This window comes from Lolium perenne, chromosome 1 (assembly GCF_019359855.2).
Source record: "Lolium perenne isolate Kyuss_39 chromosome 1, Kyuss_2.0, whole genome shotgun sequence".
In the NCBI taxonomy this organism is placed as follows: Eukaryota; Viridiplantae; Streptophyta; class Magnoliopsida; order Poales; family Poaceae; genus Lolium; species Lolium perenne.
In genome coordinates this window covers 73,663,626-73,689,705 of record NC_067244.2, presented here as the reverse complement: position 1 = coordinate 73,689,705, position 26,080 = coordinate 73,663,626, and the positions used below count along the sequence as shown (strand labels likewise).

The window sequence follows — 26,080 nt, the reverse complement described above, 5'->3', positions numbered from 1 at the left end:
CGAACAAAACACATTCCCAAACGCTCAATCCGGCGCGGTTTGGTGAACGCGACTGGAGATGCTCTGATCGAATGCATATGACGGTACATATATAAACTACGTCCTCGACTATACAAGGAAAGAGGCGGGCCCAATAATAAATATAAAGATATGTATCGCTATACATAGCTACAGAAGATACACATCCGGATATATAAGGATATGTATCCCAACACATTTATACCGAGTTTTGAGAAAAAAAAGATGATGTCATGTCGTGCACAGGCCGGGGTCAGCTCCGACCCGGCTCCCGAGTGCGCATTCCCGGGGCGACCCTAGTCTCCTCGATTCCCGCAGCCTTGCCGCTCCTCCACAACCATAAAGCCCCACTCTTTCTTTCTGGCGCCAAATCCCCATCTCACACGCGCGCTCGCCGCTCGCCTCTCCCGCTAAAACCCCCAACTTTTCCCGTCGCCCGCCCGCGCACACATTCCGCCGAGCACCTCGTCTGCACCACCACCCCTCCCTCTCCCGGCGGCGTTCGGGGCCCATATGGACGGCGACGACTTCCTGCCGGAGGGGGGCAAGCTCCCGGAGCTCAAGCTAGGTGCGTGCGCTCGCGCTCGCTCTCTTGCTTTGTTCCGTATTTTCTGTCCGCGTTAGGGTTTGGCTTCCCCTTTTTCTGACTGGTTCCGTGGTTGGGTAGATGCGAGGCAAGCGCAGGGTTTCATCTCCTTCTTCAAGAAGTTGCCCAAGGTGCCTCTCTTCCCGACCCCCATTTATCTTACCCTTTTCTGGATTTCTAGCGACTGTTTGGGGGGATTTTTTTCTGATTTTTTTTTGCCGCTGTAGGATCCTCGGGCCATTCGTCTCTTCGACCGCCGGGTAAGTGCTTCGACATCAATGTTGCGGCTGTTTTCTTGTAGCACTACGTGTAGATGTGGGCCGGTATTTGTTTGTTGCTGATTGATTCCGCAAACAAAACCAGCGAGTAGTGGAAATGTGACATAATACTTCCATAGCTGATATGAGAGAATACCTATTACGGATGTTCGTTATATAAGGCTCTTGGTGTTAGTTTAATTTGTTCGATATTTAGGTAAATCATCTCTGTGAAATAATTTAGGTATCATGTCCAAATTTTGGTCTTACCTTGACCAAAGTTTGTGAAGCTCATAGTAGTTCCAGTTGCTATGCTATGTTGACGTGTTATCAAAAAATTCCATTCACTACAAAAGTGGGCCACTAATTGAGGCTGCAATTTTAGTCCCTGTTTGGCATAAATGCAGTTCTAGATTTTTGCGGAGCTAGATATTTAGTAAAAAAAGTTCCTGTGGGATACCATTTCTAGTTTGTTGAAATGCAATTAAGTAGGGCTGAATATTCAGAAATGTTCCATCTTACGAGTTTTTAGGGGATTACAGTAATGCTACAGAGAGCCTTAGGAAAGGCTTTGGCTTCTACCTTTATGTGCATGCCCTTAGGTAGTTCATGCAAATGTACGGGTCTTTCTTGACAAACAATTTTAATCTATATATGTTGTTCCAGATTTTTTTTAAACACTTGTTATGAGTCCCTATATCGCAAGAAAGTTGTCTTTATTGTGTAGAAGTTACAACTCTTGAGATATACCATCCTCACACAGGGCTAAATCTTTACTGTTTGATCTTAAGAATATTTAAACTTTGCTTACTCATATGCATCAAAGTGCTGGGGATACTGTAAACTAAAGCTTAATTGTTTCACCAGGATTATTACACCGCCCATGGTGAAAATGCTACGTTTATTGCAAAGGCGTACTATCACACAATGACCGCCTTACGCCAACTAGGCAGTAACTCTGATGGAATCTCAAGTGTCAGTGTGAGCAGGGCTATGTTTGAAACCATTGCACGCAACCTTTTGCTTGAGAGGACAGACCATACACTGGAGCTCTATGAGGGAAGTGGGTCAAGTTGGAGGTTAACAAAATCTGGAACACCTGGAAACATTGGCAGTTTTGAAGATATTCTGTTTGCAAACAATGACATGCAAGATTCTCCGGTTACTGTTGCATTGTTTCCTGTCGTCCGTGAAAGTCAGCTATATGTAGGGCTTAGTTTTGTGGATATGACCAACCGGAAGCTTGGGTTGGCTGAGTTCCCTGAAGATAGTCGATTCACAAATGTTGAATCAGCCCTGGTTGCATTAGGCTGCAAGGAGTGTCTTCTTCCAGCAGATTTTGACAAATCAATAGATTTGCAGCCTCTTCAGGATGCTATTAGTAACTGCAGTGTTCTACTGACCGAAAGGAAGAAGGCTGAATTTAAATCAAGAGATCTTGTGCAGGATCTTGGTAGAATAATCAGGGGTTCTGTTGAGCCAGTTCGTGACCTCCTATCTCAGTTTGACTTTGCTTTGGGTGCCCTTGGAGCTCTAGTATCATATGCTGAGTTGCTAGCAGATGATACTAACTATGGAAATTACACAATTGAGAAATACAATTTGGACCGCTACATGCGACTTGATTCTGCCGCGGTGCGAGCATTGAATATCGCTGAAGGGAAAACTGATGTAAACAAGAATTTTAGTTTGTTTGGTTTGATGAACAGAACTTGCACTGCTGGAATGGGAAAGCGGTTACTTAACAGCTGGCTGAAACAACCTTTGCTAGATGTAAACGAAATTAATAACAGATTAGATATGGTTCAGGCTTTTGCAGAAGACCCGGAGCTTCGTCAGGGTCTTAGGCAACAACTTAAAAGGATATCTGATATTGACCGCCTAACACATGCTCTCCGGAGAAAATCAGCCAACCTGCAGCCTGTTGTTAAGCTCTACCAGGTATTCGCTTGTACCTACAGTTATTTTGTTGCAAAGATGGTTGCTTGGCTAAAATGTGTACACAGATAAACTTATCACAATGTCATATTGGCTTCTTAGCAGTTAGTATAAGGTTCCTATAACATATTTTTGAAAGAAGGCATTGAACCTTTCTAGTGCTTGTGTTGCTGCATCTTTGCGGTATATCTGTATGTGCTTCTAGTAAAATACAACCCCCTTTAACACATATGAAATCAAAAGCTGTTTATCTATTTACGTAGATGTGTGTCCTTTGTCATTTTTTTCCTTTTTGAATCTACTTGCTCAAGTAAAATTTCAATATTTTTAATCACATTTTTGCAGTCCTGCCATAGGATCTCATATATCAAGAATGTTCTTCAACAATACAATGGACAATTTTCTACATTGGTAAATACAAGGTTCCTTAGCTCTTTAGAAGAGTGGCTGGCAGAGAATCGGTATGGCAAGTTTGCTACTCTTGTCGAGACAGCTATTGACCTCGAGCAAGTTGACAATGGCGAGTACAGGATATCTCCCCTATATTCTTCTGATCTTGCTGTGCTGAAGAATGAGCTTTCTGATGTTGAAAATCATATAAGCAACTTGCACAAGCATACCGCCACTGATCTAGATCTTTCCGTTGATAAGTTGAAGATAGAGAAAGGGCCATTTGGACATGTGTTCAGAATCTCAAAAAAAGATGAGCAGAAAGTCAGGAAAAAGCTCACGAGCAACTACATTATCATAGAAACTCGTAAAGATGGTGTGAAGTTTACAAGCACCAAGCTTAAAAAGCTAGGTGACCAATACCAGACACTGTTCAGTGAATACGCCAGTTGCCAGAAAACGATTGTCGATGATGTAGTGCAAGTTTCATGCACCTTCTCAGAGGTACATTTAGACAAATTTTTTGTAGTTACCTTTTTGTTTGTTTGTCACTGTGATTCTAACAGATCTTAAATTCTTTATGCAGGTATTTGAGAATTTTTCTGCAATCATATCCGAGTTGGATGTTTTGCAAAGTTTTGCTGATTTGGCAACAAGTTGCCCAGTTCCTTACGTAAGACCAGACATCACAACATCTGTAAGGAATATTATCTAACACCCTTCTAAAAGGAGCAATTTCACTTTGATGTTTGCGCTACAGTTCTAATCCTGCAAACTTAATACAGGAGGAAGGAGATATTATTCTACAAGGTAGTCGACATCCTTGCTTGGAGGCCCAAGATGGTGTTAACTTTATACCAAATGATTGCACTTTGGTAAGCATATCTTAAATTACATTCATCATGGCATAACTTAGTTACTGAGGTTTGTGATGCTTCAAATGCTTGTTAATAGGTGAGAGGGAAAAGTTGGTTTCAGATCATCACCGGGCCAAACATGGGCGGAAAATCAACCTTTATACGACAGGTCAGATTTGCACTTTTATAAGAACATCAAGGGCAATTTATTGAAGGCATCTGTTTGACATGCATGCATGTTTTTTATTTTTTTACTATTTGCTGAAAAGTTTTTGGTACTTTGGATGATAAATAAGTTTATTGGTGTCATTGATAGCAGGCCAGTATAGTGCATTATGCATACTAGTAATTATGAGTGGTCGCATTGCATGCTGATATAAGCACATAATACTCTGTAATAAGTAATAAGGGTAAGGCTGCAACCATGAGATGCAGCTGCAGAAAATTATTTGATCCATTTCTACAAATTTAGTGAAACTGAAGAATTGGCCAATAAAGGATATGGGGAGGTTTTTACAAATCAACTGTAATCTACATAGTGAGACTGAGAGGGTTGTCATGTAGGCTGCTCATCAATATTTGGTGGTTGGGTCATCAAGGTCTTTGTACTTGGCCCTAGCAGACAGCTTGAGGTAGAGCTGTGTCACGAAGAGGGGTGTTATGTTATCATGTGGGCTGCCACATGCATATATCTGACAGCACACACAGAAAGATAGGATTACCTTCATCTTAGTTACCAATTGCATGCAATTTAGGCGTTAGGTAGGATAAAGTAAGATCACCTTAGATAAAAATTGTTAAGATTTGGGTTCTTTCTCTCATGGAGATACATTGACCCTAGATCCTTAATAGGTGTAGTTTTAGATTCTAGCAACAAAAGGATCCATCTAAAACAGATCTTGATTAGTATTTTTGACAAGTCAAAGCAAACCATATTTACTCAGGTCGCTCCCATATGATTCTAAAACCAAAGACTTGCTGACCTGCTTTCTTGATCCTTTTATATTTTTCTTAAATCTCTTGTTTTATTTATTTCATAGCATAGTAGTTGACAACTTGACATAACACATGTTGCCTTTAGCTACAAATGTTCTCTTGTAATTCTTCATTTTATCATCTTATCTGAAGCCCTTTTCATTTTGGAACCAGGTTGGCGTAAATATCTTGATGGCACAAGTTGGCTCCTTTGTTCCTTGTGATCAGGCAAGCATCAGTGTGAGAGATTGTATTTTTGCTCGTGTTGGTGCCGGTGATTGCCAAGTAAGTTGGTTCAATTGTCAAGCTATTTTATTCTGAAGTTTTTGTTGGAAATTGCTTTTGGTTGTAAGTTTCTTTTATGCTTCTGTTAGAATCAAGTAAACTGCAGCATATTTGCTCTTTTAGATGTTGGTTCATAGTTTGCTAGCTACAGAGGCATGCACACTGGACAAACTGGACTGAAAAACACGATTAGATGAGTCACACATTTGCAATATTGGTTAAGGGTTCCTGGAAGAAGATATAATTTATTTTAATTCCTGTTTTAGAGGAAATCGTGTTAAAATAATGGTTCTAATTCCATCACAATGAAACAACATGTGTTGAGGGAAATCACACCAAAAGAGTTTGGTACACACTAAAACCATCCAAAGTGGCAGTGGCAGTGCCTAGATGCAGTTTTAGGTTGAGATATAGCATTGATAGCTGGCAACACTGTGTGGGGGACGTGACAGGGCTCTAGGAGGGATCAGCAAGGGGAGATCTAGTGTCAGTGAGGGGAAGCAATGGTGGTGCCTTGGCAGTGGCACACATGACATGCCTCTTTTTTGTTTTGTTTGGTAAGAGTTGTAACTACAATTAACACATCAAACACATGAGAGGGCAAAACTGTCTTGTTGACGCAAATGTTTGCTTTAATTGATGAAGTGGGTACAACCTATAAGGCTTCCAATCTTATTGAAGTGCACTAAATTTTTTTGGAATGATTTTTCTAAATACATGATATCAGTGAGGTGTGGCATGAAGGGGTATTCTTGTAAGATTAGCATAAAAAGTGGGAGCTATAAACTGGAACCGAGAGAGTATTATAAATGGCCACATTTTTTTGCGGCTCGCAAATCTTACTGTGTACGCACATATATACACATGCAGTTTGTTTTGGAATTTTGGGAACTCAACCGTTCACTTTTTTGACTTTTCCAAAGCAAAGGGATCATTGGAGCTTGAGAGCCAAAAGCAATTGCCGAGCTTTGTTTCCTTTTCTTTTTGAATAATACGACTGTCACATGGAGGGGGATTTGGAGGGAGGGTAATCCTCATACTTGTGGTTTGGATATTTTCCAAAGGGATGCTGAAATTTGCTGTTTTGAACAGGCTTCGGCCTATGACGTGAGACATGTACAGACACAATTGGCAGAGTAACCTAGTAGAGGAGTGAAAAGGGGATCTCATATGTCAAATTGTCAATGACTGTTGTCTGTATAGATGTTACCCATCTAGTTTTAGTCAATAACTGGTGCTGGGGATGTTTTAGGTCGAAACTTGTGTTACTTTTGAACAGGCTTCGGTCTAGGTAGTTTGGCATAATCTTGAAGTTAGAAAATATTGCCTGCCTCATTCAGGATATCCTCAGAACCAGAAAAAAAAGGAACAAAATACTCAGGATCTTCTTAGTTCAGTCTTGGTAAAGGAGAAGGGAGGGCTAAGACAGTTCGACAATTTTATGGCCACATAAATGGCAGAGTAACCTAGTAGTAGTGCAGGGAGAGAGTAGTTCACATGTCAAATTGTCAATGACATGTAAATCTTCATAAATGTTACCTATTTAAATTTAACCAATTACTGATGCTGGGGATATTGTAGGTCAAAAATTGTCACTTCTTGAACAGGCTGTCTATGTAGTTCTGCCAAACCTTAAATTTATAACTAATTTGTTTTGTATTTTGTTGGCAGCTCCGTGGTGTTTCCACCTTTATGCAAGAAATGCTTGAAACAGCGTCCATCTTGAAAGGTGCATCTGAGAAGTCCCTTATAATTATCGATGAATTGGGACGTGGAACTTCCACATATGATGGATTTGGTTCGTCTCGAACATTTCTTGATTTCTGTCTTCCTACTTCGTTAAAATGTTTGGACCTAAGATTAGATGAGCATCTGCAGTTTGCATCTTTGTTTCCTACTATAGTTTTGCAATATTAGTTTCTAGAATCATATTTGCTGCAACTTGATTTGAACTAAATATCTTACGTTTGGTATTCTACAGTTTTATTAACTTCTAAAATGATATTTACTGCATCTTGCTTTAAACTAAGCATTCTCCATTTAAACGTTTTATTCTACTGACAATGCATATTTTACACTCTGCAATTGCTTAGATTTATGTGTTGGACTATTCAGTGTATGCACCCTTGGCACAAGTATTTTCACATATGATGGATTTGGTTCGACTTGAACATTTCTTGATTTCTGTCTTCCTACTTCTTTAACATGTTTGGACCTAAGATTAGATGAGCATCTGCAGTTTGCATCTTTGTTTCCTACTATAGTTTTGAAATATTAATTTTTAGAATCATATTTGCTGCAACTTGATTTGAACTAAATATTTTACGTTATGTATTTTACAGTTTTATTAACTTCTGAAATGATATTTACTGCATCTTGCTTTAAACTAAGCATTCTCCATTTTGAACTTTTTATTCTACTGACAATGCATATTTTACACTCTGCAATTTCTTAGATTTATGTGTTGGACTATTCAGTGTATGCACCCTTGGCACAAGTATTTTCGTCTTCCGTTTTCTTGACAGTTATACTAGTCAGCGAACCTTGGTTAATAATTAAGCTGCATCATTTTGACAGTTGCTTTGTGGTTACCACCAGTACTACAGTATAATATTTTATTGTAACTGGAAATCTAACTCATATTTTGGACTGTTGCATTTAATTAATCAGGTCTTGCATGGGCTATCTGTGAGCATCTTGTGGAAGTGACGAAGGCACCTGCATTATTTGCCACCCATTTTCATGAATTAACTGCATTAGCAAATAGAAATGGTGATCAGAACCAACATCTTCCAGATTTGGGAATTGCAAATTATCATGTGGGTGCACATATAGACCCATCAAGTCGGAAGTTGACTATGCTTTATAAGGTACCCTGCGCTGTGAAATTCTGACCCACATTCTGAATTATCAGTTTACTAAATGCCTCCCTCCCTTCCTTTTTGCAGGTTGAACCTGGTGCCTGTGACCAAAGTTTTGGTATCCATGTTGCGGAATTTGCTAATTTTCCAGAAGCTGTCATTGCTCTTGCGAAAAGCAAAGCAGAAGAGTTAGAAGACTTCTCTACTGCACCAAACTTGAGCGATGAACGCAGTGATGAGGTATCTGCAATTTAGTTAGTGTTGACATACATGACGTATCTTCTTTTCAATAAGAATTAAAATGTGTATTGTTTCTTCCTCCTTTCCCATTTCATGACTGTTTCCTAGGTGAACCCAATAGAGGGTGCATTTATGTTAAAATTCTGTGTGATTAGGAATCATCATCAGAAAGATAGCCCATGGATTGAGCAGTCCTAATGGCATTTCTGGAACTAGTACGCTCTTCCTGATTGAGTGTCATCTCTTGCAGGTTGGATCGAAGCGCAAAAGGGTGTTTAGCCCAGATGATGTGACCAGGGGAGCTGCTCGGGCTCGGCTTCTGTTGGAGGATTTTGCTGCACTGCCTCTAGATGAGATGGATGGGAGCAAGGCCATGGAGATAGTCGCCAAATTGAAATCCGAGTTCGAGAAAGATGCAGCCAGTAATCCATGGCTTCAACAGTTCCTCTGAAGGAAATGAATCTCTGTTTGGATGATGAATGTGTTATTTGCAGTTAGAATCACTCAGAATACTACGTGTCTACGCCGGCTAATGTGGTCATCCTGAATCCTGATCCTTTTGTTAGTACTATGCATCAGATTAGGCCAACTGGGGGTTATTCGAAGCGAGCCTTTAATTAGTGCAAGCAAACAGAAACCATGTACTCCCTCCGTACCATAAAACATGTCTCAACTGTTCCTAAATTTGGATGTATCTAGACGCAATTTATTGTATAGATGCATCAAAATTTAGATGAAGTTGAGACATCTTTTGTGGGACAGAGGGAGTACATATGTTGGCACAGTGCTGCTCTGGTTGGCTGCTGATATTCCCTTTTACCTGATCTGACCTCACGTCATTGAACTGCTGTGTGACTCATAAGCTTAACTGTGATACTTCTCGATGGCCACATGATCCTTGATGTAGAGATGTTGTAGTGTTGTGTGTGCAGCAGACGGCTTAATCTCAACATCAAAATTTATCGATGGCTGAGGTAACATGGGCATGTTGGATTGCACTCATGCCTGGGTAAAATTGTTGTATACCCTGGCTGGAGCAGCAGTAGGTTGCTACGGCTGTGTTTGGTTGCTCGCAGCGATTTTGGGCATATGGGGAGCTTGTCTCTGGCCAAGTTGAATGGGAGAATGCAAGCTCCAAGGTTTACCACTAGTTCGGTTCATGTTTTGCCACTGGTTTGGTTGCCAAATTTTTTCTCATCATATCAGAAGCCAATCTCAAAGCCGTTTGTCGTTTGGTTACATGCAGTTTCTCTGATACGGTGTGGTGAGCTTACCTAGCTTGGAGAAGATGACAGAAAATGTGTTTCAGACAATTGCAATTCAAGAACAACTAATATATCACATAATTAGTAGAACTAATATAGTAGTAGCAGTGAAACACAGTCACGACGTTAGTGTTGCACCATGAGTTCGTGAGCAATTGCTCGTGATGCAACACAAGTTCATTAACCGAGAGGTACATATCACCTCACAAAATGTATAGACATGGCATTAGTTTTCATCAAGCTTAGCTACTCCTAAAATGTGCATTATCATCACCACCAACACCAGCCTGTAAGCAATTAGAGGTGCTGCTGATCTCAAATGGTGGCTCCTGGACTGCTTTTGCAACTTGGGCTCAACAGATATGGAACTTATGTGCATGATGATGTACCAACTCTGGTTGGCGCGTAATGAAGCTAGAGATGGGGCAATGATCGAAGGGTCAGTGGCTAGAAAAACTATCTTGCTGACCAAGGAGTGGCATCAGGTGCATGCTAAACCGCAGGCCGTACCCATCCCCCGTCCAAGGGAATGCTGGTGCCCTTCAGGAGATGGAATATGCAAGATTAATACTGATGGGTCCTTTTCTTCCTCTGAAAAATGTGGCGGTGGTGGTGCGGTTGTGAAAAGCCACGATGGAGCTTTTTTTGCAGGGGCATCACATTTTTTCCCCAATGTCATTGATCCAGAGGGTGCCGAAGTTCTAGCATGCAAGCGTGCGGTGGAGCTGGCCAAAGAAGTGGGTTGTCGACAGTTTGAACTCGAGCTAGACTGTGCCAATGTGGTGAAGAAGTTGAAGGAGGATGGAAGGGACAGATCGATACATGGGCCATTGATAGAAGAACTGAAGCTTGCTCTTCGAGATTTCGATCAGGTCAAGATCAGAGCTGTGCGCCGCATAGCTAATGTAGTGGCTAATAAGTTAGCTAAGGTAGGCTGCGGTAATAAGTTGTGTAAGACTTGGTTTAGTCAGGCGCTGGACTTTATTGTAGCTGCGCTTGCTGATGATCTGTGTGACGATGTTTAAATAAAATGCAGCCTATTCCTCTAAAAAAAAACCCCAGCCTGTAAGCTGGCTCCTCACAGGTAGTGCTCCTCAGGAAGTTCGTAAACGAACGCATTCTCCACTTAGCGGTCATCGCAAGATACCTAGTGACATGTGTTTTGTGCTCCATGAGGTGGTTGAGAGCATAATGTACCACAATTGAAAGATTGGCGCTTTGGAAATATGACCAACAGAGATGATATTCATCCGAGCATAGTTTTCAATGGGCTTGTTGGTGAAATCAATGTCATTTGTTTTATCCTAGGTTAGAAGTTCTTGGTCATTTGAGCTAAGGAAGAAATGAATGTTCCAACCTTGATGTGACCAAAGTGCACATGGTCGTCCATCGTGATTGTTGTTGTCTCCTCCACCCAATGCACATCCTCAAGTCTTCCGAGCTTGATTACCTGAACCCACCTTGCTCTCCAATAGCTCAAATGCTTATACTGCTCCGCTGAAAATCAACGGCCACCAATTTGAAAACATCCTCTACAACAACTTTAAGGTCCTTCAGCCTGAACTTATCCATTTGGACCCCATTCTTGATGAACTGACATACCCTATTGAGGATGAATGTCAACAGAGCAGATGACCATGTCATGATGTTCTTCTTCCGAATTGGGTAGTACCTATCAGACACCGGAAAATATCAAAGCGGCAACACAAACAACATTGAGTTTACCGATAGATGATGCGAGTTTTCCTTCTCATGTAGCACAAATTAGGGTACCATAGTATAAGAACAATGGTAATCATGCAACTTCCAACAAACTATTGAACTCCTAACACAGCCAACACATTTAAAAATTTAACAAGCTCTATGAAGAAGAAGAACGCAAAACGTTCAAGCCTATTAATTGCTCTTTGTTGCTTGTTGGCATGTATAAGCGGATTGGTGGCACAAGGAGAAGAACTATACATGTCAGAACCAACCCTCGTACCAACTCACGCTTATACATGGACTCCACACAATAAATATCAGACAATGCAACCAACAATACCACAAAACATCAATCTACCCCTTCCACACACACTACATCTTCAAGAAAGAGTTGCAAAATCTACTACAAAAGCTAACATTATCTAAACTACCAAAGCTAAGAAATCTTAACTACCGTATGCTCATAGATCTAAGGCACCAGATCTAGGGTTCGATGCTACTCACAACACTCAGACCATCAGATGAGTAAGATGACATCACAGGGAAGTGGAGGAAGAAAACTTGCCGCAAGGGAGCTCTACCGGCTAGACTAGATGGTGTCTCTTACCTGCTCGTCGGTAAGTTTTCCATGGACACACGTGACCTCCCGCCATCCCCCCTCGCACGAGCTCGAGACAACATTTCCACACCTAGCGCAAAAACAATTTGGCTCACTAGAATGCCCGATCTGAGGTACAACCTCTGGCTGATTGAAGAAGCATGCGATGTAGAGAAACAATTTTCCATGGGTAACGAAATGCCATGTTTTCCCAAGTAAATACGGGAAACATCCGCGAAACAACCAAACGCGCACTCTCCAGCGGCCCCGACGAATTGCGAACACCTAATGTATCTTTTATTGTCCATTCAGGTCGGCCCACAAACACCAGAATGGCGTCCGGTCATGTTCGCCTGTTTGGGTCGGGAGGGGGTAACCCAAGTGGCCCGACACATTTTGGTATAGCCGGGCCATTTTGATTTATTTCATCCCATTTTCAACACAATCTCCTCAAACATTTCAATCAGATAAACTTAAATAGCCTTCTTACATCCAAATAAACGACATAGTTCACATGCAATGTAGTGCAGGAAAATAAAGAACATAGCTCATAATTAAAATATAAAAATAAGATGGGATGACTACTCCTCATTCGCCTCATGGCCTGCCATTGCCCATTAATGCTTAACAATGTCCGTTTGAAGGCCTTCGTGAATATGGATATCACAGAGCTCGACATATATAGGGAGGAACTCATGGAACGATGAATGCCCTAGGTTGCGACTCAACCAAAGTCGCCCTGAAATTGCCATCCTTGGTCATGGAGACTCTCATCACTCTCTTGCTCAACGATCATGTTGTGCATGATCACATGACATGTCATCACCTCCCACATGATCTGAAGGTTCCATGTTCTAGTAGGGTGACGAACAATAGCCCACCGAATTTGAAGCACACCAAATGCCCGCTCCACATCTATACTGCATGTATCTCTTGGTACTTGGCAAACCTCTTCGTTTTCTCCAGTTGAGGATCACGAATCATCGTCACTAGATGAAAGAGAAACACAAATCTTGTTATGATTCTTGGCTAGCCTCTATAGTGTAGTTTTTGTTTCTTTCTTCTTTTTTTTCTCTCCTTTTTTTTGTAAATATGCTTGTACAGTTTAACTTATATATATAAAAATTGCAGTGGGAGCCTTTCCCACTGTTTTACCTTAAAAAAAATCATCGTCACTAGTGTGGCTCAGTTTGGATAGATGTCATCAGCTAGATAATATATGTCTTATCATATGCGTTGCCATTGATCTCATAGTGAACCATTGGAGCTAGCCTTCAACAAGCCTGGAGAATACATGAGAGTGATGGATCATGTTGATGTCGTTGTAGGAACCATTCATGCCAAAGAAAGAGTGCCAAATCCTCAGATCCTTTGATGCAACTGCCTCAAGAATGACAATGCATCCCTCTGCATGCCCGCTATACTGCCCGTGCCATTCAAATGGATAGTTGTTCCTCCCCGGAAATCATCTTGACTCATTGATTGACAATAGCCGAGAAGTGTCTGCATCAATTGGCTGTCTAAAGTAAACCTCGAGAAACACCGTAATCATGGCTCGACAGAACTTGTACAACGTGTCAGGACATGTGGTCTCGCTCATTCGTAAATACTCATCGATGAGATCACCTGACAATCCATATTCAATCATACGAATAGTTGCAGAACACTTATAGTAAGAGGTGAAGCCTATCTTACTAGTGGCATTGGGCTTGCATCTGACGTAGAGCCCCTGGAACGATGCCGACAAGTGCACTCTAGGACGCTGGCACCAAATGCGGCTTCCGGCGATCTACGTCCCGACCAGCCGATGTCGACAATGGTGAGGGGTAGGGCAGGCGGCGGCATCACTCTAGGGTTGCAAGGGGAGGGAGGAACACCATTTGGTGGGTATTGCGTTCGGTGTCCATGGCGGGCCTTAGGTTAGTTGAGGGGGACACACACGAACGCACCTTGTGTCCAGGCCGACACATTGCCAGCCCAAATTTGAACTGAAAATGCGTCGGTATGGACACGCCGGCTACTTTGCGCCGGACCATTGGGCTAGAATTTATCCCTTTTCTATTTGCACGGACCGAAACCAACTCGTTTATGTCAAGCCCCTAAAGATGCCATTATATTTGCTTATACTTTTAGAGCTAATGATAATTGGTCTCTTTATTGTCTGCTTAGTATCCGGAGCCTAGGTGTCCATTACAGAGTGCTCCCTCCGGATCGATTTAACATGCAGATGCAGTTTAAAACAAAGTTTAACTACTAATTTAGTCAACATAATATATATTATACATTTACAAAATTTATACCATTAGGTTCGTATTTTATATTTTATGAATTAAAATAATAGTGAAAGCAGTTTTTTATAGCACGTGCGCGCATGACTTTCTTTCGTCTCACAATTGTTAGGTGACCCTAGTCGGTAGCGGCAGCTGGCGCGGCGGCTTTCCGTTTCTTCGACAGCGCCGGCACATCCAAAAAAGCCTGCGCCGCCGCCGCCATCCTCCCCCAAAATTCTTCCATGTTCCCGATTGCACCCGACACCGCCACTCCCCTAAACCCCTCCAAGGACCTGAAACGGCCACGCGCAGAACCAGGGATGAAGCCCGGCTCTCGCAAGCGAGCCTCGCTGCAGCCGGATCCCGTCCCCGTCACGCTGGCGCTGCCGGGTTTCGTGGCGGACCGGTCGGAGGCGGCGGCCCGCGTCGAGCGCCTTCTCCAGTACCAGTTCCACGACCGCTCCCTGCTCGAGGAGGCGCTCACGCACCAGTCGTTCGCCGACGCCGCCGCCTCCTACCAGCGCCTCGAGTTCGTCGGGGACGCCGTGCTCGGCCTCGCCTTCTCCAACTTCCTCTACCTCACCAACCCCACCCTCGGCCCCGGCGCGCTCTCCTCGCTCCGGGCTGCCAATATCTCCACCGAGAAGCTGGCGCGCGTCGCCGTGCGCCACGATTTCTACCCGCTGCTCCGACGCAACTGTCCTCGCCTCGATCTCATGGTATGCGCTTCAGCCTACCCCTCGATCTCCTGGAGTCATAGACAAATCAGAATTGCTCTGTAACTCTGTTCTTACTGGTTACAATTTTAATTATGCAGGTAGGACAGTTTACCGAATCAGTGAAACAAGAGTTAGAGGATGACCTTGGCACTGCACCCTATGGTGGCAGCGTTGTTAAGGCCCCCAAGGTTCTTGCTGACATAGTTGAGGCCATTGCTGCTGCTGTCTATGTGGATTGCACATTTAATCTTGTCAAGCTCTGGCAGGTTTTTATCGCTTTCTCATGTAATTCTCCATTCATTTTATATTGATTTTGAGGTCTCCAAAAAATAACTTAACTATTAACTTCAGTCATAATATATTGTTAAACATCCATTCATCCTAGGAATAGTCCCAAGCCCGGGCAAAGTAGGATGGCTGTGATAGGCTTGGCGAGCCAACATAAAAACCAGCCATTCCTAGGGCTATGAAACCCAATAGAAAGTTGTTGGGGGCATGTCAAGAGCTATAGGTGGCATGTAAATATTCTTCTTCTAGGAGACTAGATGGGCATGTCAAGAGCTAGGGGAGAATACCGGTTTCAAGCTTTGCTATTTAGGGTCAAGTGTTCGTAGAAACGGCGTAGGGACCTCAACCAAGTTAAATGCATCAAGGATGATGTTGATCAACTTCTAGTGGAAGATGAAGGTAACGAACACGTGGAGAGTTTACTTTGATGGTTTGTTCATTGATGGGAATGGGATACTATGCCCGAGTGGTATGTTTCCTTTGATGACACCAGCATGCGGTTCGTGCGGAGGATCCTAGAGCATGATGTTAAGGAGGCCTTAAAAAGGATGAAATGAGTTAAGGTTCTTGGTCCCGATGATGTTCCCATTGAGGTGTGGAGATGCCTTGGAAATGTGACAATAGGATGGCTAACTAAGCTGTTCAACCATATTTTGTTTGGTAAAAAAAAATGCCTGAAGAGTGGACAACTATATTAGTACCTATCTTCAACAATAAAGGAGATATTCAAAACTGTACTAATTGCTGAAGAATTAAGTTTATGAGCCATACTATGAAGGTTTGGGAGAGAGTGTTTCTTGAGGAGAGTGACAAATGCCACTAAAATCCAATTTGGTTTCATGATCGGGAGATTCTTGCTTCGCCAACTTATGGAGAGATAGGGAGCAAAAGATGGACCTACATATGGTTTTCATCGACTTGGAGAAGGTTTACGAAAAGATACCAATGACGGTCATGCGGTAGGCTCTAGGGAAACATAAAGTCCCAACAAAGTACATTACCCTCATATAAGAGATACGTAGATGTACCGTGACAAGTGTTCGCGTAGGTGATAGTGAGACCGATACCTTTCCGATCATTATAGGACTACAACAGGGGTCAACCCCGAGCCCTTACATTTTTTTTGCCTTAGTGCTGAATGAGATCATAAAGGATATACAAGGAGATATTCCTTGGTGTATGCTCTTTGCTGACGATGTGGTGCTAGTAGATGAAACCATGGTCGACGTCAATAGGACATTAGAGCTATGGAGGCAGACTTTGGAATCCAAGGGGTTTCTACTTAGTAGGACCAAAATCGAGTATAGGGGATGTGTGCGAAAAGGGAAATGATAGTTTAGAAGGACAAATAGTGCCTACGAGGAACAAGTTCTGATACTTGAGGATCATAACTGGACCCTATCGCTCTTCACTGAAACTGTTAGTCCGTGGAACATTTGGAAGATCAGGAACCACGCGTTCTTTGACGGAGTGCAGCCAGACATCGCCACCTGGAAAAGGCAGCTTGCCCAGGATCTAACCATTCTCCAGTGTAGGGTCAAAGAGGATCAGAAGGCCCACTTAAATAACATTGTTGCCTTGGTCTCTTAGTTAGTCAAAACCCTAGTCTAGCAATTACTCTCGGGCTCACATCTGCCTGGTCTTAGGACCTATTAACTTAGGTGAGCCCTCTGTACTTCAAAATTAATGTTATTTGTGGTGTACATCTTGTACCCAGCTCCCCTTTTGAAATGAAAATTAAACAGTAGGAGTTTCTCCTGCTGCTCCTGCTGTAATCCTCAAAAAAATGTTGCAAATCAATGGTAATATCAGCTAGGATCTTTGCCATAGGGCCAATGCATGGTGGATGAACCGTCAGCAAGCATGTAGCATCCTATGTGATAAGAAGGTCCCACAAAAGCTAAAAGGTAAGTTCGACAGACCTGCAATGCTATATAGAGCAGAATGTAAGCTCACTAAAAGACAACACATCCAACAAATGAGTGTCATAGAGGTGCACATGGTAGGGTCGATGTGTGGCCATACAATAAAGGACTGAATTAGGAATCAGGTAATACATGATTGGGTAGGGGTGCACTGATTGAAGAGAAGCTAGTCTAAGACCAACTAATGCGGTTTAGTCATGTCTAGCGGAGGTCTCCAGTGACATCGGTTAATAGTGAGATTCTCAAAGGTAGGGGAAATATGAGGAGGGGCAGAGGGCGACCAATGTTGACATTGGAGGAGGCAGCAAAAAGTGATTTGCGGGATTGGACTGTACCTAGAAATTTGGCTCTTGATGAGATAGGAAATCAGCAATCCATGTGCCAGAATAGTAGTTTACTTGTATTTTGTTACTTCTTTTTCTTTTTCTCTTTCTTTCACCTTTTGGTTTCCATATGTTTCTGTTGGGTTTCATATCTAGCTTACCCAAACTTGCTTCGGATAAAAGGCTTTGTTGTTGTATGACTAATCTAAGATTACTTGTCAAAGTTTAAAAAAGTTTTGACTTCCTATTCTCTGAAATGGCAGATTTATTTATTTATGGAGAATAGTTATTGTGAACAATTGGTGGCAATAATGATATCAGTGTTTATCATGTAGGTAACAAGGTTCCTCTTTGAGCCAATTATCACGGCAGAAACAATAGATGAGCAGCCTGTGTCTACGTTGCATGAACTGTGCCAGAAGCATGGGAAGGTTGCACAGTTCAAGACATGGCAGAAGGGTGGAACAACAGTTGCAAATGTATTTGTTGATGGGACCCTTGTTGGGATGGGCTCCTCTGAGCAAAGGGTAATTGCTAAGCTCAATGCAGCACGAGATGCAGTAGGCAAGCTTCTTGGTGAAGCCAAGCAGCAAGTGTTGACAACTGGGGTTGGTCATGTATCTGGGGTTGAGGTTGGAGAGCTCAGGGAATGCAAGCAAAAGCTTCATGAGCAGTGCATCATGAAGCGTTGGTCAAAACCTATATATAAGTAAGATTCTTGACTACTCTGTTAGTTTTAATATCCCTTTCATTCGTTGAATTACATATCCTGTTTATTCCTTGAATTTTTCCTGCTACACTCCTCAGATCAGACATCTCTTCCTGCACATACACTAGCAATGCTGCACTGTTTATCTTGTTTTTTTTTATTTCTTCACTTCTTGCCATTTATCTTAGTGCTTCTCTTCCTGAAAAGGTGTATAAATTTTGTCCAAAGACAAATGCTGTAAAGTTTCGATAAATTTATAGAAAAAACTATCAACATCTATAATGACAAATCAATATCATTAGATACATCATGAAATATGTAGATATATCATTAATATCATATTCTACATTTTTCATGATGCATCTAATGATATTGATTTGTCATTGTATATCTTGATAGTTTTTTCTATAAACTTGAACAAACTTTACACTATTTGACCTTACACAAATTTATACGCTTTCTTTCAAGGAACATAGGGAGTGTTATATCGCACAACCTTACTAAGTGAGCAGTGCTTTGTTTTCCATATGGCTGGAATAGACTTGTCCAAACCATAACTTAGATGCAATCATGGAAACCACTTTGGTTTGAGCACCAAATCATCATGAAGATCCCACCACCCACCCACCCCCCAAAACATGAATGTGTAGTTCTTAATTAACAATAAGTTTTGAAATTTCAGAATCAATTTGTCTCGCCCTGTTAGGAAATCAAAAAGGGGATAGCCTCTGAAAAACATGAGCTAAAATTAAATGGAAAGGTGAAAGTAAGTATTCAGATCAAACTCATTATTTTTTTGCTCTGAAGTCCAAACTCGCTGGAAATCCAACTTTAAATTGTAAAAAATAATGCCATACTCCATTACTATGTTCTAGTTGCAGAAGTTTTCATGTTGATTTGATGCTCAAACCAAAATGGTTTTCATGATTTCTCCTAAATTGTGATTTGCACTAGATATACCCCCTTGGGAACTCGTAAAATGAATTTAGAATTCTCTGTATATTAATAGTATCTCGCTGTAGTGCCAAGAAATTACTAGAGGAAAATATGTGCATTTGCAAGCTTTGAATTATGGCACGAGTCTGTCTTTTCAGCTTAGAACCCCCAAACCATCTAAAACACTACCTTGAAGTATAAATTGTCCTGCCCTGTTATGTTTCACAAAGTGATTTTGACTTAAGTACTAGGTAGGTGGACATGGTTGTTGTATGCAAGGCTGAACCACCTTGCACTCAGCTATCATCTTTTCCTTGCGGGGTGGTTAACATCTTAACCAATCAGAAAAATAGGGAAGTTGATGGGCCAACATGCCACTTTTTTCTCCCTTTTGTCCCCTCAAAGCAGGGGTCTACCAGCTCATCGCAACTCCTGGCATTGTCCCACTCCCTCCGGTGCTTTCATGCTCCTTCCTGGACGCCAATGCCTGCCTTAGAGGACTTTGCATATCTTTCACCTTCAGTCACTTGGTTCTTGCCTCGTTCTTCTTCAAGAATAACATCACAACATTTGGCCTGCCGCTCCGTTGCCAACCATTTCTCCTGAACGTCTGCTTCGTGAGAGATTAATGTAATGGTATGCTCTCTCTGGCTGCTGGTTAAGGGGCAGCCCGATCCTTCATGATTCTTGTTCAGCACTAGTACTAGATGGTTATTCTCCCTATTAACAAGCAGCAAGGATTCTCTTCAACAGGAGCAAATCCTAGTAGGACAAGACTTACGTTTTTTGCAAGTTCGCAAGTTTAGATACTCCCTCCTTGTGCAGAATTGACCCATGATTAATCACATGTAACCGCAGCAGAAATCTTCCCTGTGATCCACAAGAATTCCATCTTTGCAAGGGCACGGGGTGCAGTGGATCGGGTAGGACTGACATTTGGGCCTTTGAGATGCTGTATTTGGACATTTGATGATGTTACAGACACGTGATAGTGATGTAGCCAGACACTTGGCAGCCAGAACGTCGAAGGCACCAGAATTGCTTGATGGTCGTAAAGTTAATGGTTTTGATACTATCATGACTGTGGCTGTGCTTAACATGGATTCGATGGTCCACATGGATCATGTGGCTGGACCATCGATTAGCACAGGACCCATCCAGCAGACTAAGAGTGGTACAGCTGGCGTAGACTAGAGTGAGTCAAGTGGCCCTGGTGTATGCACCAAGAAGGACCCGTTGGCAGTGAGTGCGTGTGTCATTAAGAGTGGCATTCTCCGATGGAGAGGATATCGTGTATGAACAGAATTCTGAATCGCATCCCAAGCTGCTCCTCTCATGCCCTCTCTTGTTCGTCTGCATCTCACCCCAATTCTCTCTGAATCTCACCTCAATTGCTCTACCTGGAAGGGCACGCTGCTTTGTGGTGGCAAGTGTACAAGCGACGATGCGCCACAGTTGATTGGGGAGCCTTTGCCACAGTGGTGACTTTGGAATTTGGCACTGAGGAGTTTGATGCTCAGATGCAAAGCTGTTGCAATTGCGTTAAACAGGTTCAGTCACGGAGTATCGCATGGCATTCGAAGAGTGTGTGTATCATGTGCTGTCTCTGGATGAAAGTCTGAACACCAATTTTTTTGTCACGCAATTTGTGTTGGGTTTGAAAAATGAACTGTGGACGGCAGTTCAGTTACAAGATCCAACCAATGTGACGCGTGTTGTGGCCCTCGCTCGCATCCAAGAGGAAGGGCTTGAGAACCATGGTCCGGGGGCTCGGCAATTGGGTGGAAACACACTACCACCTCAGCTCCACCTGCACCTGTCACAAATCATGGAGTTCAGCGACAGGATTGGCCCAAGGCAATGATGAGTGCACATGTGAGCAACAGTTGCAGGATTTCAGACACACTAATAGCCTGTGTTTTCGCTGTGGTGAAAAATACAGTAAAGATCACCAATGTAACAAAACCACTGCAGTTGACGATTCATCATTCATGTGGGAGAACATGGTGAATATTCACGGAAGATACATGGCAGGCTCTTGAGCTCATTGAGAAAACCAGTACAAGCTCAACCTGAATGCTATCTGCTGCTCTCAGCTCATGCCAAAGCAGGTTCAGAAGGGGCAGGTATAATGCAATTTCGTACTCTGGTGGGCAATTAGATGTGCTTAATTATGGTTGATTCAGGCAGTTCCACTTCCACCAGTTCCGTCAATGCCAAATTTGTTCAACGTGCTCGTCTTCCCACAACAGCAGCTAATCTAATTTCAGTCAAAGTGGCCAATTGTGAATTTATGCAATCTGATACACAAGTTTCCCAGTTAGCCCGGTGGATGCAGGGATATACGTTTGCACTGACATGCACGGTGCTTGACATGGACTGGCTGGAGGATTGGATCTTAAAACTCATGGATGTTCCATTCCAGGGCAAAATGGTTCGACAACATGGTGTGCTTCCTCAGCAGCATGCCAATCTAGCTTTGATACGGTGGCTTAAGTACATAAAGCTTACAAGGAAAATGACTTATGGATCGTTGCAGTAGTGCATTTCTCTAAACAATTGCCTGCCGCCCATTAAGACACTTCGTCAGTGATCTCGTCCACTAGTGCCTCCCGACTTACAGAATTTGTTAGATGAGTTTCTGAATGTCTTAGATGATCCAAAGGCCCTGCCGCCGCATTGCCGGTATGATCATGCGATTGCCCTCGAGCCGGCTGCTGCACCGGTCAACTCTCGCCCGGACCGCTATTTGTCGTCAAAAAAGACTAAATTGAGCAGCATAGCTGAGATGATCAAGGTGGGAGTCGTGGTACCCACCATGAGCCTGTATGCGAGTTGGCTGGTTCGCAGCTCTTCTCCATGCTCGATTTGCGCGCTGGCTATCATCGGATTTGGATGCGTGAGGGCGGCGAGGGAAAGACATCATTCAAGACACATTTGGAGCATTTGCAACTCCACCTCTTGCCATTTGGCTTGACAAACGTCCCTCATTGGGATGAAAACAGAGCGGAAACAGAGCTGAGAGGTGCCACATTTGTTTTCAGAATTTTTTTTCCAGAGGCAGAAACGAGTAAAGAATCCCCAGAAACAAATACAATAGCAGATATTGTCAAAAGCAGACAGAAAGCGGATATCTGCTGAACCACGAGACCACTTGAATCATGAAGATCTAAAAAAACACAAGAAATCGGCAATTTGATCCCTAACCCTAGCACGACTGCTAGGTATAAGGGGGAATAGGAAAGGATCAAACCGTGAAAGCTTTCTTAACTCACCAAGGAATTACGTGGTCATCTGTTTTGGGATGGGCCACTTTGGCTGATCGGCCTGACAAGGTCACATATTGGGCCTGCTGGATTGGCTCATACACATCAAATCCTAAATTAGAAATTCCATATTAGGCGGAAACGGAATTGCCGCGTCTGTTCCATGAAACATGTCGTTCAGTTTCTGTTTCCATTTTCGCCAAAAGAATTCTGTTTCTGTTCCGCAAAATTCTGTTTCCGTATTTTCATTCCGTTTCCGTATTTCTGCGGAAATGTGTGAAACTCTCCGCTCCATTTTCATCCATACGTGCCTGTGACATTCCAATGCCTGATGAACACTGTCCTCGAATCCTTCATCTGCAAATCAGTATTTGTCTTCCTAGACGTCATCTTAGTTTTACAGTGATTCCTGGTTCCTGGCAGACGCATCTTGAAAATCTTAGACAAGTGCTCATGACGTATAGTGGAGCGTCCTTGGGATGCTATTGCCATGGATTTCACCGAGGGCTTTCCTAAGTTTGAGGGATTTGATGTCATCTTGGTTTTCATGGATCACCTGACCAAATACGCACACTCCGTGCCGTTGCGGCACCCATATACATCAACAAGTCATACAAGTCACTTCTGTCGCAAATTGTTGGCCGCTGTGGGAACCAACTTGAGCTACTCCATAGCTTATCACCCGCAAAAGGATTGTCAATCCGAGTGTGTGAATCAATGTCTGGAGCAAAACTTGCGCTGCACCGCTCATGAGTGCCCTAGCAAGTGGAAGTGCTAGCTCGTAATGGCGGAATTCTGGTATAATTCCTCGTATCACACATCATTTTATTGTTCTCCTTTTCAGGCCTTGTATGGGAACGGGCCCAATTTTGTTGCTCTACCAAATCTGGGCGCGGTGGCAGACTCCGACACTTGCTGAAATGGCAGAGGAGTATGTGGTGTTTTATAGTTACTGTGCTAGCACCCCGAGATCAAGCACTGATCAAGGCCTACGCGGACAATCACGGAAAGAGAATTCCAAGTCAGTGATAACGCTCTCCTGAAGCTACAGCCGTACACATAGATGGTGGTGGTCAACCGCCCATGCGCCAAGCTCGCCTTCAAGTAGTTCCGGCCGTTCAAGATCATCTAGGGTATAGGCTCCGTGGCGTACAAGCTCGCGCTTCCTCCGGGGTGCACCATCCACCCCGTCTTCCATGAATCAAAATTGGAGCCATTCACGCCAAACTACGTGCCAGTCTACGACAAGTTCCCAGCGTCGTCAGACATCACATACGCAACAGCTCAACCGCACCAGATACGTCTCAGTTCCGAGATACGGGTTCAGTGGACACATGTGTGTTCCAATCACTAAACCTTGGAGGATTACCACATGCTACCATTGACCAGCATAGGACCCACCCAGCAGACTGAGAGTGGCACACCTAGCGTGGACTAGAGTGAGTCGAGTGGCCCTGGTGTATGCACCAAGAGGGACCCGTTGTCATGAGTGCTTGTGTCATTTCAAGTGGCATTCTCTGATGAAGAGGGTATCATGTATGAACAGAATTCTAATCGCATCCTAATTCCTAAGCTGCTCCTCTCATTTCCTACACACACGAGCAATGCAGGGAGTTGCACTCATCGAGCGCATAAAGGGGGAGCTATGCCTTTGGGAGCTGGCTCATGCTGGAGGGAGCGCACGAGCATCGAGAGAGTAGGCTTTAGGAAGCCTAGCGCGCATGTGTGGAGAACCTTGCTAGCTAAGATGTTTGCATCTTAGACTAGGTTGCTTGTATATTTTGGTTCCCTATAAAAATTGGTATGCCTTTGGCATGCTTTCTCTCTATCTCAAAAGAAAAAGAGTTCTAGGCTAAAAAAAACAGACTCATGCCTTGGTCCAATTTTGAAAAATGGACCTTATCCTCATAAAACTAAACATATGTTGCAGTTTGGTGTGTTTGGGTGGTGGTTTTAGAGATTTTCTTTCCAAGTAACTTATGGTTGTAAGTTGTAATAATCAACAGTCTAGTGGTGTACTAGGGGTTTGATGCTTACCACTTGTTGCATTGCATAAATTTTACGTGGATCACCTCTACACGGTTGCTTCATTTAATTTTTTCAGGTTAGAGAAGGAAGATGGCCCTGCACATGATAGGAAGTTCCTCTACTCAGTTCAGGTACAGGCCCAAGGCCATACTTACGTAACATTAGGTGAGCCGTTCTCTAGGGTAAAGGATGCAGAGAATTCTGGCGCGCAGGAGATGCTGAAACTTCTGTCGAAACAGGTGGCGATTTCAGGAGAGTAGCCATGGAAACAATCTTCATGTTATAGTTTATTAGGTTTTAGGACTTTGTTCAGAACTATATTCTGAATTCCGTATCCTAAATATTTGCTATAAATTTAGTATGCTCCATCTGCACCTAAGTCGATTGAGTAAAGGTTATGACTCGGTCCGTGGTTCTAGCAACCGTTTGATCTAATTTTTATTTTCTTTGATACCTGGTTTGATCTCAAGGCGGACACATCGAAATGCTCATGGCGTTAATTTAAACATAAGTAGATATGAGCAAAGCACAGTAAAAATTAATATGGACCAGAGAGAGGAGAAGGGTGGCGTCGATGGGCGATCTCTTTGAAGAATCTCTTTGAAGAATCAATGATTTAATATCCGCTCCCCCTAAAATGTAAAATTACTACTTCTGATCTATGTCAGGGCTTTAGTTTACTTTTAAAAAAATTAAACTAAAACCCTGACACTTATTATGGATCGGAGGGAGTAATTTTTATATATATTCCTTCCTCCTAAAATGTAGGACATGTTTGACTTCAGTTTTTAAAGAAAAACTGTTATTATGATTTTAACTCATAACATGTCTACAAAATTGGTGAAATCCAAAAAGTACATAGCCCCCTACTTTGTTATTTGTTAACATACGCACTTCTAATTTTCTCTTTGCTTTATTTTCATTACATGATTTCCGTCGCACTATTCGATTCAGTATCGCATCGTATTACCCACTTCCTGGCTTACACGTAGTGAATAACATAACATGGCATCTTATACTATGAGCATCAATAAATTCCATGACATTCAAGATACACTGATTGCAATACATATTCATATTACTTGTCACTAGTATGGATATATCTAGTGCTAAAATGTATCTAGATATATTCATATTAGAGATAATTAATATGAATCGGAGTAGATTTATCAACTAATAGATAGTACCATGATATCTCAGATTTAGCAAGGCAGGTATAACCTTAACGAGTTGCTTCTAATTTAGCAAACAATTAAATTGGAAAGGAGGTGCATCACATATTCACATTGAACATTTTCTTTGACCCACAAATTTTAAACACTGTTTCCAAACTATATCAGTGAAGGCCGAAAACTACAAACGGAGACCGAGCTATATGTAGCCCTTTGTTTTCAGAAATTCAGAAATCATAGTTTTAAGTTTTTAAAAAATCTGAGAAAAAATCCTGGATGTTGACAATGTTGAAATCTACAAACATGCAAAATCTCAATGTAAAATTCTTTGTATTGTAGACTACACAAAAATGACAAAATCTGACAGATTTTATAGTTTTGAAATGTGCACTATTCACTATTCTCAGATCTACATATTTGTCATTTTTGTGTAGCCTAAAGTACTAATAATTTCACATTGAGATATTGAG

At 42.4% G+C, this 26,080-nt stretch overlaps 2 protein-coding genes across 3 annotated transcripts; both read left to right on the top strand.

The window, feature by feature from the left end:
* The first annotated feature begins 285 nt into the window (after positions 1-285).
* LOC127297377 (DNA mismatch repair protein MSH2) lies at positions 286-9,297 on the top strand. The gene is made up of 13 exons (XM_051327686.2): positions 286-586; positions 686-735; positions 832-864; positions 1,729-2,802; positions 3,145-3,693; positions 3,776-3,886; positions 3,975-4,064; positions 4,144-4,215; positions 5,196-5,306; positions 6,978-7,104; positions 7,977-8,176; positions 8,255-8,407; positions 8,658-9,297. Exons 1-13 carry the CDS (start codon positions 532-534, stop codon positions 8,856-8,858), a joined length of 2,826 nt encoding a protein of 941 aa, XP_051183646.1. The 5' UTR covers positions 286-531; the 3' UTR covers positions 8,859-9,297.
* Positions 9,298-14,408: 5,111 nt separating this feature from the next.
* Positions 14,409-24,860, top strand: LOC127297375 (ribonuclease 3-like protein 2). 2 transcript variants are annotated; one of them, XM_071828188.1, is made up of 4 exons: positions 14,409-14,963; positions 15,062-15,229; positions 17,835-18,208; positions 23,255-24,503. In XM_071828188.1, exons 1-4 carry the CDS (start codon positions 14,487-14,489, stop codon positions 23,451-23,453), a joined length of 1,218 nt encoding a protein of 405 aa, XP_071684289.1. In that variant the 5' UTR covers positions 14,409-14,486; the 3' UTR covers positions 23,454-24,503. The 2 variants fall into 2 exon arrangements, with proteins under 2 accessions (XP_071684289.1, XP_051183642.1); XM_051327682.2 differs by lacking the exon at positions 23,255-24,503 and adding an exon at positions 24,515-24,860 and having other exon boundaries at positions 14,416-14,963.
* The last annotated feature ends 1,220 nt before the right edge of the window (positions 24,861-26,080 follow it).